The following is a 15480-nucleotide window of genomic DNA, read 5'->3' on the forward strand; positions in this document are numbered from 1 at the left end:
ATGAAATGCCATCTCTTTCTCTCCTGCTAACAAAACCCAAGGAGGGAGAGAGTCTATTAATAGAAATTAACATAACCTATGATACATCCTATTCTCACCACCCAATATTTAATACTGATAGCAAGTTTCTTTGAACACATTTCCTAACTTATTGCAATACACCATAGTTAGGAACCACTGCATAAGATGAGTTCTAGGGAGAATAAGTACGACATTTTGTAATTGAGATCTTCTGTTGGAAAATGATGAGAAAGATTGGTGGAGCTAGTAGGAGTCTAAAAAGTTAAGACTTGATCTCATAGGTAATCAGAGGTTCTTGAGTAGGAAAGCAACGAGTTTAAAGTGGTGGTCTGCAGTATGGTTCAGAAATGAAAAAGCCTGGAAATCCAAGAGACCAGTTGGATTATTGAAGTGAACCAGATAAGATGAGAAGGCCTAAACTAAGGCAGTGGCAGTGGCAGTGGGAATGAAAAGGAATAAACAGATACAAGAAGACTAGTGACTGATTGTGTATGCATGGGCAATGAAGGAGGTAAAGGGGTCAAGTGATAAGCAGAAGGTTCAAAATATGCTTTCAGGCAATAGGTGTCCTTTAATTGTATTTTGTGGAAATGTATATTAAAATGATCTTCCAGCCTCAGGACTCAATATCTGTTGGTGGAAAGGAAATAATATACAGGATGCTAAAGGGCAGAGAAAGCACAAACTTAGAATTAGATATTTATAGGACATAGTTATCTTTTTTCATTTTCTACCAAATTGTTTGGGTATCTTGCTATACTGGTTTCAGATCCTAGGCTGAGTGACTTTGTAATTAGTCACATAAACAGGCTGCTATCTGAATTTAGGACTTGTTCTGGAACATTACAAGTGGGTTCCCCAGTGATAGGGAGCACTTGGTGAGTTGCGACACTTGGCATCTGACCAGCAAATAACTAGAATGTTTGAAGTGACTCAGAAATTTTTTTTTTTTAAAACCTGACATTGAGGTCACCTGATAGACTGTATGTCCTATGCCCATGATGCGGGCTCCATATGGGCGAGGATTTTGTTTTGTTCACTGTTGTATCCCCAGCAGAGAATGGAGCCTTAGTAGATACAATCATTGTTAGACGAGTAAATGAAGCCAGCCATCATGAGTGTCTGGCTCACCACTGTAGCCTCGGTGCTGCACACAGTGCTGATTGCATAGGAGGAACTGAATAAAGGTTTACTGAATTGAGTTAAAATGAATTGGACAGCATTTGGACTAGTGAAACAAAATTTTATTTGGTTTTATGTTCTGTGAAAGACAATAAAATAATGTTCAGTTGGTAATTCTTTACATGGAATATTAAGCAGTAACAGAACTGTATTTGTTATTTTGCTAGTGATGATCTAGAGCAATTTATGGAAAATCAAGGCGCATCCAGCCCAGGTATCCTCATTTTAACAACAAGCCTCAGCAAACCATTCATGCGACTGGAGAAGTATGTGACTCTCTTGCAAGAGTTGGAACGGCATATGGAGGTAAGGGAAGGCACGCTTTTTTAAGCTCAGGTACAAAGTATAGATCTCTGCTTTGGAAGAAGCTGCCAGTTTGCCTCCAAGCTAGCCTTGCTGAAGAGTTCAGAAAAAGCCTTGATTTCCAAATTTACTTAATCCAATCTTCCCTCTTCCCAGGCTTTTACTTTTCCTCAGCATGCGGCAAAATAAGAAGATGTTGTTGTTTTTTTTTCCTCTGAAGATTTTTTACTTTTTATGTGTTTTTATTTATTTTTTCCAGCTTTATTGAAATATGATTGACCAATAATATATATCAATATATTTTTTATATATCAAAATATATATAAAAGTAATAATACAAATAAAATTGTATATATTTAGGTTATACAACATGATATTTTAAGGTGTATAATGTGATAATTTAATATAACATATACATTGTGGAATGATTACCACAATCAAGTTAATTAACAATCCATCACCTCACATAGTTACCTTTTTTTTTTATGATAAGAACACTTAAGATCTACTTGATTATCAAAAATATACAGTATAGGGTTATAAACTATGATCACCATTAACTTGTTTATCTTATAATGGAAAGATCCCCATCCTTTACTATTAGATATTTATGATCACTCTTCCTTCTTTAGTCCTCCCAGCCTCAGTCCTGTTGCTTCTGTCAAGTCTCTGCTAGCTTGTTGATTTAGGTTTTCTTCTGCCTTCTCATCTGTAGATAGTGGTTCAATCAAAATCAACCAAGAAATCTATTCTGGTATATGAACCAACTTTATTGTGGGAGATAAACAAAACAAAACAACATTAGAAAATATAAAGACCATTTCACTATAGACAGGAAAATTTAGCTCTAGAGCTCTGTGGTCATTCAGCTTTCTGACTCTGGATTACAATGGAAGTTTCTGATATTTTCTTAAAGATTAATTAATAGGTCTAATATTAGTTTATCTCTCTATGCATCTATACATTTACATCAAAATTTTTGCTTACAAACTTACAGTTAACTTCCAACAGCTGTAGCATAGCTATAATCTTTTCTAAATATGAAAATTTCATCGAGGCCTTATAATTTAATATTTTTTCATCAAGAGACCAGATCCTCTTATTAAAAACCAATCAACATGGAGAGTTTCTTGAGCCATTCTTGTGCAATTGAACATGGGGTTTGAGGTGTGGGTGGGAGAGGAGGGCCTACTGGGGGAGGCTGCATTTACCCTACTTGCTCTTCCTGTGTCTGGGGAAAGGTTTTGAGGTTTTAAAGGGTTAGATTATCTTTAAAAAAAAAAAAAAAAAAGGTTGCACACTGACGGTCTTGTCAGCATTTGTAAGGATTGAAAGCATGAACTTTGAGCGAAACTACATTCTCAGGTTATTTGACCTGCCAGAAAGCTGGAGGCAGTGGGGAGCTAGTTAGTAAAGCCTGCAGGAATAAAATTTCAGTTAAGGCTTGGGAAGATGTTGACCTCTGGATGCCTTTCCAAAAGCTAAACCAGTTCACTGAGGCATTTGAAGTTTGCCTCTCCTTGTTTATCAGAAAAATCCAGAAATAAGTGGCCTAAGTTTCTGTTACTGCTCAGTGCTGAACTATGAATATACACTTAATTTGAGGAGGAAAATCCCCAAATGTTTCCATTGCCTGGATCTTCTTTCTTAGCCTTCCTTGTATTGGAGCCCATTTCTACTCCTGCCTCCATTTGCTGTTGGTTACCTGCCTTTAGCTGCCTTCCATTTCCCACCATCAGATAATACATACCCTTAGCACTAGTTCATCATCTGGTGAGGCACTTGATCCAGTTTTCTGATTGTTTAGCACGGCTTCTGGCTAATGGTACATTAGAACCTGAACTTCACAGCTATCAACTGATTTGGGTAAGGATAAATTTAACTATAAAAGAATAGAACCCTCTTTTTATAAGCAATACTGTTCTTGGCTTGAGTCAGACCACTAGTCTGTTTAGCTCTTTATTTAATCACCCAATGCTGGTCAAGCAGCACATATTGCCTCCTCATTATTCCCACTGAATTCTCAAATTTAGGTACATAACTATACCCCGAAGCTCCAATGTTAGGTGGATACCTACCCCCAAGAAGCTCTACTTTCCCTTCATAAACAGTAATGTAGGTGTGCATACCTCAAAGCCATTTTTCAACCTGTCCACTTTTCAGGGTTGTAAGTACCATAGAATTGCAGATTATATGTAATAATCTTGCTTAAGAAGAAGCATATAGTATAAAACTTGAAATTTCTTCCCATCTGCCCTATTGAATCTGCCAAAAGAAAATAGAGGCATTTTAGATGAGATTGGATTGATTTTTCTCTAACTACCACTCTGTTTTCATAATTTCCAACCTGTTGTCATTTGCTAACAACATGACTAATGATGCCTTCCAAATAATTATTATTTATTATCTAAAGTATAACAGCAAAAGAAAATGGGAACTTGTGCCTCAATAACCACACCTATGTTGTTACCCAATATGTGATGTGTTATCAGCAGTCTTAATTCTTAATCACCTAACAGTTGGAGGTGCTGAGATTCTAAATGCTCAAATGCTGTTTTATTTTTTAATCTTTAAATTAGCATACAGTAAAATTGACTTTTCTTTTGGTGTACAGTTCTATGACTTTTAACGCATGTGTAGATTCATGTTACCACCACCACAATTGAGATATGGAACAGTTGCATCATCCCTTAAAATTTCCTTTCTTGGCAGATACACCCTCATCCCACCCCTAACTCCTGGCAACTGCTAATCTGTTCTCCTTTAATATTGTTTTAAAATGTATTCCTTTAATAGGATACGCATCCAGATCATCAGGATATTCTGAAAGCAATCATAGCATTCAAAACTCTCATGGTAGGTGATGCTCTAAAATTATTTCTCCATTTTTATACTTTGTTCCTAAAAGAATGATTTGTGTGTAACGTTTCTTTCCTTATGCAAAGGTCTTTAGAGTGGAAAAGGTTCTAGTGACAGTATCGCAGTGATTGTTTTATTTAATTTTGTCTTCCAAAAATCATGCTTACTTATGAAAGGTTGCCAGACTGAAGGATAAAGCACTCACATTTGAAGTCTCTGCCACATTAAGCATTGCTGTGTAGGTGGGGGGTTTCCTTTAGTCTCTTTGTCTTTACCCCTGTGTTGCTCACTTTATGTCAGTGCAACTTGTTCACTGATTGGCATCAATACAGGATTAATCTACTTATGCCATAGAGTGCGAGTTTATTATTTGCATATGAAAAAGAAATCCTTCATTAAATCTGAAAGGAAAAAAGACCTATACTAAAATACAATGCTCTCTATAGATTGCTATCAAAGGTACCTGTAATCTTGTATCTTGAGCATCATGGTTAATGTTTTCTTGAACCAACTGGTATAAAATCACTTGGTGGTATTTTAGGAGGAAAGAAAATGTCATTTTGGGTGATTGATTAAGTTTAGCTTCAATTTAGACATTTCTGTAGCATTCCAAGTGATTGAAATCAATGTTTATTGATTCTTGCTGTAATGTTGTGATGCAACATTCACCATCACCTTGTTTTTATTGCTGTTAAAGAACCAGTACATGACATGTCCATGGTTAAATAGCAAATTGAAGTCCAGAGTAGGATATTAGTTTAATATTGCTGTTGTAGATCAAGAACAGTCGAATGTTGGCAGTTTCACGTGGTTCAATGCATGAAACCCAGGGCATTTACTATCATTTGTGTCCCTTTTACTTTTTCTATGTAAATTGAATATAAAATCCTCTTTTCTAAAACTATATTTCTTTCTGATCATTTTACATGTTGTAAAACTTGTTTTGATGGTTATAGTATATTTATTTCTACTATAGATGCTTCAAAAATATCTGCATAATGAATTTATTTCTTCAAGTTTCTATTTAGCTAAAAGGGGCAGCAGAGATTTTATAAAAAACACATCCCCCAAAACTGTGACATTCATTTAGAAACAGTGACATAACTAACCAAATGTTTATTTTCATATTCAATTTGGAATCAATACTGTTAAATTACTCTAAGATAACGTCACACTTTCTGAAGCAGTGGGGTGTGTGTGTGTGTGTGTGGTATTCATACCTCAGATATTGTTTCTTAGTTTGTATTTTCAGTTTGTATTCATGAAATTCAGTTGTATCTTTTTTTTTTATAGTCCTTTTAGGAATAAAAATTAATTTAGTCTTCTTAATAGAATTTACTACTAGTCCCTAAACGAAGTATAGGGCAGTGCATATGTATCATTATGAGATCAATTTGATTTACTGTGGCATAAGGAATTTAATTTTCTCTTTTTCTGTAACTGCTAGAGTTTTTTTTAAAAGATATTATTTAGTTGGAAACTGAGCATATGTTAGGAACATAAAATTGCTTTGTAAATAAAGCACTGTTTATGCAGATAGACGAAATGGAGAGAAGCTAGAGCAGGGACACCAACCAGCAGATCTGAATCTACCAGTTGCTTTTCTTGCTCTGGCTGAAGTGATTCTGCTACTTGTCTACCCATGCTCCTTGCAGAGAAGGAGAAGCAAGGCCCTTCTACCACTTCATCTTGATGTTTTGGCAAAATGAAAAGTAGCTCTTCCTCACAAAACTTTTGGGGGCTCACGGCTAGAGATTTAGTGTAGTGGATCTTCATGTCTGTCAGTACATCAGTGATCGGATTCTTGGTGAGGAATAGAACTCAGTGGACATTTGTGAAAGTCAAAAGCCACATCTTAACTTTGGTCTTGTTTTAGGTCTGTTTCATAAGAATTCCTATCTCATTATGTGCTGCTTTGGGTTCTGTAGGGGCAGTGCCAAGATTTAAGAAAGAGAAAACAGCTGGAGTTGCAGATACTATCTGAACCTATTCAGGCATGGGAAGGCGAGGATATTAAAACCTTGGGAAATGTGATTTTTATGTCACAAGTAATGGTGCAGTATGGAACATGTGAGGTAAGATGTTTCAAATCTCAACACCATTTTTTCCATCTTTCACATTTTTCTTTATCTGTTCTTCCATCAAGGTCAAATGCTCAAATATTCAAAGAAACTGAGTGCTTATTCTTTTCCCAACACTGCTAGGTTCTATGGGAGATAAAAGGAAAGAATGCAGTGATCCCTGCCTTCAGAGAACTCCTTAACTACAGATTAAATCACAAGCTTCAAGTAGAAAACAAACCAAAATTGTCAATGTCAGTTTGTGCAATCTCGATAATAGATTCCATAGAAGTTCAGAGAAGGGAGAGAGCAAGAAGATTTTATGAAAATAAGACTTGAGGAGGAGGGCCATGAAGAGAAAAGGGGAGAATTTCATAAGGCAGAGCTCATTCTTATTTCAGGAGAGAACAGGAACATAGCCTTTTTTTTTCTGTAAAACATTAAGAAGCCAGTGTGTTGAGAGCAGAGGAAGCATGTTAGGCAGAGTGAAAGAAAATATGATTGAGTCAGAGTCAGGTTATGAAGAACCTTGGATGTCAGGCAAGAGTAGTTCAGATTGATGCAGCAGGCAATAGAAAACTATGAGTCCTGAGTAGTAGAGAAAGACAATGAAAATGGTGTTTATGACACTTAATCTGACAACCATATATGTCAGATAAACTGGAGGGGATGGGGCTAGAAACAGAAAGGTTAGCTGAGTTGGAAAGTGATAAGTACTCTTGATGAAGGTAGTGGTGGAGAGAATGAAACTTAAGGGGCAAATCTGAGACATGTTTAGAAGGGTAAGTCTATAGGAATTTGTGACCTATGGGCTAGAGATGACAGATGCAATTTTAGACCTGTTAATATTCGAGTGACTGTAGGTATCCCAATGAAGATGTTTGTAGGCAGCTGTTAAAACAGTGTAGAAATGTAGGTGGGAGACAGAGTTAAAGGCAGAGATTTAGATGTCCCTGACAGATGGGCCTTCCTAGGAAGTAAATATCCAGAGAGAAGCACAGAGGGCTGAAGATGGATTATATCTTTTAGAAAGGGGGGGTGAGAGGGGAGGAAGATTGATTATTTCAATTGGTATGATTTATCAGGTGTTAGGATTGTCTTTCTCCTCACAAAACATCTTCCTATACTCCATGACAGGTCTCTGTTAGATTCATTACATTTGGGTTAAGAAGTAATCTCATTTAAAATGTAGATTCCTTGAGGAAGGTTAATGCAGAGAGTTTAACTATTAATCTCACACCTTTGGGATAAACCTCTTTGGTGAAGGGAAGAGGAATCAGTGCCAGAAAGAAAAGAGGAAGAGGAAGATTAGAAGAGAATTGGGGGAGTATGTTGTCCTGGAAATTCCAGTAGGAGCATTTGAAAGTAGTCAGCCCACTGAGCGCTGCTGAAGGTTCAGAGGTCAAGGAACATGAAGACCAAGAAGAAGCCATTGGATTTCACTAGAAGGCAGTTATTGATGACTTTGAGAAAACGGTGAGGGTCAGCAGGGAGGGATCCATGGAGAGAAAATGAAGGCAGCAAGAAATATGGCAATAAATGTCAAGAAATAGGATATTTTGTATGAAGAGTCACAGGGACAAGTGAAGGCCTGTTAGGATAGGAGATGTGCATATGTTAAAGGCAAAAGAGGAAAAGCTAGTTGAACAGGAAAGGCTGCTGGAAGAAGGAGGAGGAGATGAGATGTCTGTAGAAGGAAGCCAAGCAAGAGAAAAATGCCAAAGGATACAGAGCACTTGTCAAAAGAGTTAGCCTCAAAAGGTTGCTCTTCTCAAGTGAGAGGAGGGAGATGGAGATAAGTAGAAGGATAATAGTAGCTAAGATGGTTAGACATGTAAGCTTAATGTAATTTTTGCATCTCCTAATTGCATATCTGTTTAAGGAGTTCAGAAGTCCTTATATATAAGATTTTCTTTAGTGCCATTAAAAAAAAAGTATTTACTTTGTTTTACATGGATATAATAACTATCTTGTTCTTATTGATTAAAAGTAATTTTATAAATAAGAATTTAACATGTTAGAGCATAATAAATTTCCTATCAACCTAAAAAACCTTTATTTTGCTGTTTTTCAAAGTAAAGTCATTTTCTTTTTGTGAGCCTACAGAATTATCTTGTGCTCTGGCTATAGCTTGGACAGGAAGGCATTAACTGTGAATTCTCAGGCTTACATACTTGGGAAACAAGCATGGTCATTTGTATTTAACTGTTATGTATAGGAAGGAGGGATAAACTGTGGGTTTATATGCATTTCAAAGTAAAATTCAACTATTTCTGTGCTTTAAAATTGGGTATCTTTCAGAAAAAAATCACTACCCATGTTTCATTGCCTTATTTAAGACCTATATTGCAAAACAGTGATTCCAGTAATTCTTAACAAACAAAACATCCAATTTCTATTCTCCATTTCATATTTTTCATTCCACTTCAGGAAAAAGAAGAGCGGTACCTCATGTTATTTTCAAATGTCTTAATAATGTTATCTGCAAGTCCTCGGATGAGTGGCTTTATCTATCAGGTTAGTAGATTTCATATAAAAGAAAAAGTAGGAACCATAATGAAAAGAGGTTTTCATCCAGATGCAATATTTCCACTATAGCTTTAAAAGCTCCAGCCAGAAAAGGCAGAATATTTGAACACTTCATTGTAATTAAACAGCTTATAAGAGCAGATGTTCCTTACATCAAAGGCCTTTGTATTACTCTAATGAGTTTATCCTGAATGTCTACTGCTCTGGTTATGAGTTAGGTTATGAATGTATAAATAGAAATCTAAGTCTGCAACTAGATCAATTAGTGGCAGCATTTTACAGGCCCACATTATATCGTTACTGCTGAGAAAACATGAAGCTGAGACCTGTTCCTATGACTGTCTTTATTACAGTCATATCACATAATTTGGGTTTCTGAGATACAAGTCATTAAATTCTTTAAGAAATTAAACTTCTGCTTTTGCCTCGTTGCACCCAAAAGAACAAGATGGGTCACCAGTAACTCTACTGGAGCCATCTGAGAAAATTTGACCAGGGTTCTCGTTCTTGCCACATCTGTTCAAACTGGCACAGTCTGATCTGGAGATATGGCCTCTATATGTACTGCCAGTGTTTCCAACCATGTGCGAAGGATATAAGCTTCGTTAAGTTGGACTAAGTGAGCTTCCTTGAGTGGGTCATTCTAGACATCTACCTTACTATAGAAACAATGCTAGCTCTTTGTATATAAAGTAGAAACTTCAATTATGAGTGTTTTAATGTGAATGGAATAGTCACATGATCGTGGCAATCTCCTTTTTAAATTTTACTATTATCTTCTCAGTGGATTCATCTTCAAAATTGATGGTTTGTTTCCCTCTGGTTATATAAAAGGATTTGTGCTGGAAAAAGAAAGCAATTAAACTTCCCTCAGTCTGCTCCCAAAATATGGAGTATTATAAGTTACTGTTGCCTCTTATATTTTGGCCTAGCAATGGCTAATTGTCACAAAAGTTGAGTCTTTGTTTACAGATTCTTATGAAAATGTATTAGAAAAATAAACTGTTTGTAAATCCTGATCTTTTAGGAAAACACAACCCACATTTCCCCCTTACTTTCTTGTCTGATTAAAATTTAAAGCAGGGAAATGTATTATCTATTGACAGACCAGGGAAATATGTCTAGTCATAATTAAGCAGTGATTCCTGAGTCAGAAAATCTAATAAAAATAAGCGGAGACACATATAAACACAGATTTAATGGGAATTTTTTTTTTCCCAATAGGGAAAAATACCAATAGCAGGAATGGTGATGACTAGATTAGACGAAATTGAAGGGAATGACTACATATTTGAAATCACAGGTAGGTAATTTTCTCTTTTTCATGTAGCTACTTCAAATCTTTTTTGGAAAGAAGTGGGGTTTAAATGAAAAATACTATTATTTTCTGTTATATAGTCCAAGAGCAAGTTTTACATGGTCATGGCAAAGTATATTCCATTTCCTGGGATAATTAAGGTACAGCAATAGAAAAGAGAAGTCTCCTGGTCATTCAAAAGCGTCGGCTTTGCCATTAGTTTCAATCTTCTCTTGCATAAGAGCTACTTGTTAGAGCAAAGAAATAACAAAATGGAATGATGTAAATGCAATTTTCTCCCTCTTCTGTCATCTGTTCCCTTATGGCAGAGGAGCTAAAGATGTAGAATTTTATCATCAGCCTATGAGTTAGAAAGATTGGGTTATGTTTCTAAAAAGTGCTGAAAAGCCATGACACTTTCTTCACAAATTAAGCAAAATGCCAGGATTCAATAATGCTCCCTGACATATAGGCCTGTTGTCCCTTTTGCCAGGCCTTTGTGATTTACATGTAATGGTTGTACTTTTTCCACTGATAAGGTGCAATGGCTAACCCTGGGATAATGGTTCCAGGCCTTACCCACCTCTTTCCCAATAAGGAGCCCAATATTTGGTGTTGGCTGTAACCAGTCTTAATTGAATCTTGTTTCAACTTTGATATTGGGTAAAGCAATCCAATATTCTCATTTTAGTTGATGAACTAGTTGGACTCTGTGCTTAAAATTATGGATTGTGAGTTTGTTTTGTGTGAAGTTTTATACTACTTCTAAGACTCTGTAAGCAGTAAGAATCAAGAACAGTGTTATAAATCAGATATGAATATTTATTTTTTTACTTTATTATCAAAGCTTATCTGTTCTTGATCTAGAAGTTTTGAAAGAGTTATCCCATAGGTCTGAAAACTCCTGAAAATAGACACCCAAGTCCTAGTTGTGTGAAGTATGTTTATGAGTGAGACAAGCTCAAGGTTCTCCTTGCCTTTTGTTTCTTAATGCTCATAATCGGGTGATGCAGGTAACATAATAGAGAGAATTGTGGTTCACTGCAACAACAACCAGGATTTCCAAGAATGGCTGGAACAGCTGTGCAGACTGATTAGAGGACCTGCCTCCTGCAGTTCGTTATCCAAGACATCATTGTCATCTTGTAGTGCTCATTCTGTAAGTAGCCCGTTTGTTCTGTCCAGGGGTTACTGAATCTCATCAAATTCTGCCTGCTGAGGACTTAAAAGAAGCAGTGAGCATGCCTTTAATCTTTGGGTAATCTATATTTGTAGGTTTTTTAGTACAGTTAAACCTCACTAATTCTAACTTCTGGAGAGAGGAGTATATAAATTAATACAAAGGTTTACTTAGAGATGTGTGGTTTAGTTTGACCTTAACTTGGAGTACTAACTAACTGCTAGCAAAGTTTTTCTAACCAGAAGTCCTGCTGAGATGTCTTAATAATAAGATTTATATTAGTTAATAACTGTTATTCTTATATTAATAATGTGCTAAGTCAAAACACATAGTTTACCTTCATAAGTGTTTAAGCATCTCCACATAATCTCATTTATGTTATCACATTCACTGAGTAAACTTCAAGAGTAAACTTTTAACATTGCCTTCTTCCAAGTTATCATAAATTTTGTATTCATGTAACTTGAATTGATGAGATTTTATTGTACTTGCTGAGTGAGATCGAAGATATGCTGTGTTGTCTATTAACACTCAAACCTTTGATACTGAAATTCCCATTTTGAGCACTGTGTGTTGTGGTGGGAAGAACAAGGGCTTTGGCATCAGATCTGGGTCCAAATCTTGGCTTCACCAATTGGTAGCTAGTTACTTCACTTTGCTAAGGTTTGTCTTAGGTTGTTCTGATGAATGATCTATTTAAGCATCTAATAGAGTGCCAAACACATGACTACACTAATTCAAAATTGACTGTTACTCCACTTTCCTCCCTTATAGAGGGGGAAAATGACTTCAATGAAATTGCAAAAGAGAGCAGGAGGACAGGATCATAGGATGTTGAGTCCATTTTGTGTTGCTCCTTAGAGACCCCATAACCTTGACTAGAAAGTACCAGTTCTCAAACTGGAGACATTTGTTTTCCCTTCTTTCCCTTTCTATGGCTGGCTTTGCTGATCCAATGAAGCTATTGTTGTTCTCTCACTGTGGGGCACAAGGTTGGGTTCGGATGGCAGAGTGCCAACATCTCATTGGACATTTTCCCAGTCTTTTAGTTCTACCGGACAGACTCGAGGACCCTTGGAGCCTCCTCAAATTATAAAACCATGGAGTTTAAGTTGTCTACGACCTGCACCTCCACTTAGACCATCAGCAGCTCTAGGTTATAAAGAGGTAATTTTGCTACATGTGGTATAAAATGCTTCTGACAAGCTAATTTTGTAGCTTATTACAAATTGTTCTATGGGAATATGCTTAGAATTTATGATAGGTGATACATGTTAGTCAATCTTGAATTGCTAGACTCGGTGATTTTTTTAAAATTTCTTAATTTCTTAATTTTCTATTTTCCATTGTCCATCTACAAATATTTACTGACTATCAACAGGGTTTATGTGCACTGCCCGAATTTCCTTGGCCTCCTTCTGAAGTGCCTTCGGTTTACCTTTATGATGATATGATCATTTATAAGTTGGTAGTGATATACACACATCTCAAACAAGAGCCACTTCATTACGAGTTGAATTTCTAAACAAGCAGACCCAAATCTGCATTTTGGATTATTTTGGTCTATTTAACCATATTAGTAGTCTTATGGGAGCAAGCCATGACTCGGATCTATGAAAGTCTGAACTATTTGCTGCAGTTGGAAAGGGAAAAGAATTTAATGAAAGGAATATCTTTTAAAAGGAGTCGTCTAAGCGACAACCTTAGAGGAAATTTGATATATAGGTAGTGTGGGGATTTCAAGGTTTGTTTGTTGTTTTTTTTTTTTTCCTCTCAAAGTTGCAGTCAGGAAATGTCAGTAACTGTGTGGAGTGTTACCTTTTCCATCCAGTGTTTCTTTTTTCCCCCCCTAACCTGTTGCTCATCATTTCAGCTTTCAGAAAAGATCCTCATTTATTAGTAAATGTTCATTAAATAGGTCTTACTGAGTGAAGAATTAAGTTTGTGACAGTTGTGAGACACATCATAGAATTATGATGCAAAGGCAGCATATACTTCTATATCAAATGTGTGGTTTGATGAGTGATGCAGATTTAGCTGAATTTTGAGTTTGTTTTGATTTAAAATACTATGCTACTGTTTCAATTAATTGTTGCCTCAACTCTCAGTGTAGTGAAAAGTGGAACAATATTTAGACACTGGAGGATGTTTTTGATCCTTTCAACCCGACATGATAGGAAAAATAATCCTTGAGCTGAATCTTTACTATGTGCCAGTAGTTAGAATTTGGCCAGGAAACAGTTCCATGGGTTTGTTTTGGAAATTGACCTATGATACCTGCAATCATCCAATTTTCTTTGACTACCTAAACCAGAAGTGCCACTTCATAGTTATTACGTAGGTCCCCCTTTTAATGATGGATATTTCATAATTGTCTGTTACTAAATTCAAATTAAGGTGAACTTTGAATGGTAAAGTTGACTTAATCTTTCACAGAACTAATCCATTAAAACTAAGGCATGATCACTTTGTTTCTGCTGGGAGAAGGGAGTTATTAATAAATTCTTACTATGTGGTATATAATTTTAGTCATTTTCAGCATTCGTTATTCTGCACACAACTGTATTCCTTGGGCTTTTGCATGATGGTATTGCATCTGAAACTAATGTGGGAAACGTGATGATATTCTCTCTGTGTGATTTATGATAACACTAACATTTCAAATATTGTTTTAGAATTATTGATAAATGGATTTGGTCATTGTAACCATCGATCTCTCACGCTCATCTTCTCTTTCTTTACATATTCACTTTAGAGGATGTCTTATATCTTAAAGGTAAGGGTAGAACACTATCTTTGGCTTACAGTGACATCATAATGCTATAACCTTTGATGAATGAAGCTTTCTTTTATGCTTGTTTTGTCCCTTGTTATTATTGGTGGCTAAAATATGAAGATGCAAATCTGACATGTAAGTACTTTCTTCAAAAAGCAGGCTCTTGTGAAATACATATGAAAATGTCACCTTATAATGCCTTTAATATGCCTGTTTTCCTGTTTTTTTTAATGCTGTGTTTTTCTATTTTTGTCATGTGAGTTTTTCATATCTGTTTATTCATATGGCAAAAGCGAATGCAATAATTTATATAATTCATATCTCTTTTACCTACTAATTAAAAATATAGCTTTATATATGTATATTTAAGCTCAGCTATAGGAAAGTTACTCCTAACTCAAAATTATTATCAGTAAGTCATTTATTTGGCTCTTCTCTCTGACCGCAGGGAAATTGCTTAGTCCCTCTGCCTTAATTTTCCCATCTGACAAATAGAAATTAATATTCTTTGTTGTGGGACTGTTGCTAAGGAAAATTTATTTAAATAGTTTTCAAGCTCTTTGAAAAGTGGCATATACTATAATAGTAGTTACAATTGTTATGTAATTCCCTTTAAACTGTATTAGTGGGGAATATAAACCAAGTTAGTTAAACTTTTATTTCTCTAGGATTGACATCCATTACTTTTTCTGCAGATGGTACCCTAAAGGCATTTGGCCTCCTGAAGAATCTGCTGCATCTTCAGTAGGCACACTCCATTCTTATTTCCATCTCTCTGGCAATTGAGAGGATAATGTGTTTTATTTAACCTTTCAAAGTTTATTGGAGCCATTTTTGTGTCTAATATTAAATTTCGATGCACTCCTAACTGAGACTGTCAAAATAAGAGAGAGCCATTCTATTTAATTGCATTTGCTCTTGTTTTTGGAGGAGAATTTCAATTCATAAAGAAAACTCTGTTCTTGCAGGAGTCTAGTAAAAGCCCCAAAACAATGAAGAAGTTTCTTCATAAAAGAAAGACTGAAAGAAAGCCATCAGAGGAGGAATATGTGATTCGAAAAAGTATGTGTTTTGCACTTCCTGAAAGTTGATATGGATAAAATAACAGAAGAATTTTTTAAAGCAGATAATTAGAGAAATTTTTCCTGGCATCATGTGTTACACAAAGTAAAAAAAAAAAAACACATGGAAAGTTTTGGTCACCTCTAAGATTTTTGAATAAACCATCTCCTGCTGCATTTCATATCATCTTAGGCAAATACCATCTGTATGA

General features: G+C 35.7%; 1 protein-coding gene and 1 pseudogene across 1 annotated transcript in view; both read left to right on the top strand.

Annotated features, from left to right (window-relative positions):
- The window catches only part of ARHGEF6 (Rac/Cdc42 guanine nucleotide exchange factor 6), a 108949-nt gene that overhangs the window by 78771 nt on the left and 14698 nt on the right, over nucleotides 1-15480 (top strand). The window contains 9 exon segments of the mRNA XM_039875697.1: nucleotides 1371-1509; nucleotides 4303-4362; nucleotides 6294-6440; nucleotides 8856-8942; nucleotides 10179-10257; nucleotides 11265-11410; nucleotides 12473-12598; nucleotides 14187-14207; nucleotides 15176-15269. Coding sequence (XP_039731631.1) covers nucleotides 1371-1509; nucleotides 4303-4362; nucleotides 6294-6440; nucleotides 8856-8942; nucleotides 10179-10257; nucleotides 11265-11410; nucleotides 12473-12598; nucleotides 14187-14207; nucleotides 15176-15269 — 899 coding nt within the window.
- Nucleotides 8962-9665, top strand: LOC120612432 (40S ribosomal protein S29-like; annotated as a pseudogene).

Source organism: Pteropus medius, unplaced genomic scaffold (genome assembly GCF_902729225.1).
Source record: "Pteropus medius unplaced genomic scaffold, Ma_sr-lr_union100, whole genome shotgun sequence".
Taxonomy (NCBI): Eukaryota; Metazoa; Chordata; class Mammalia; order Chiroptera; family Pteropodidae; genus Pteropus; species Pteropus medius.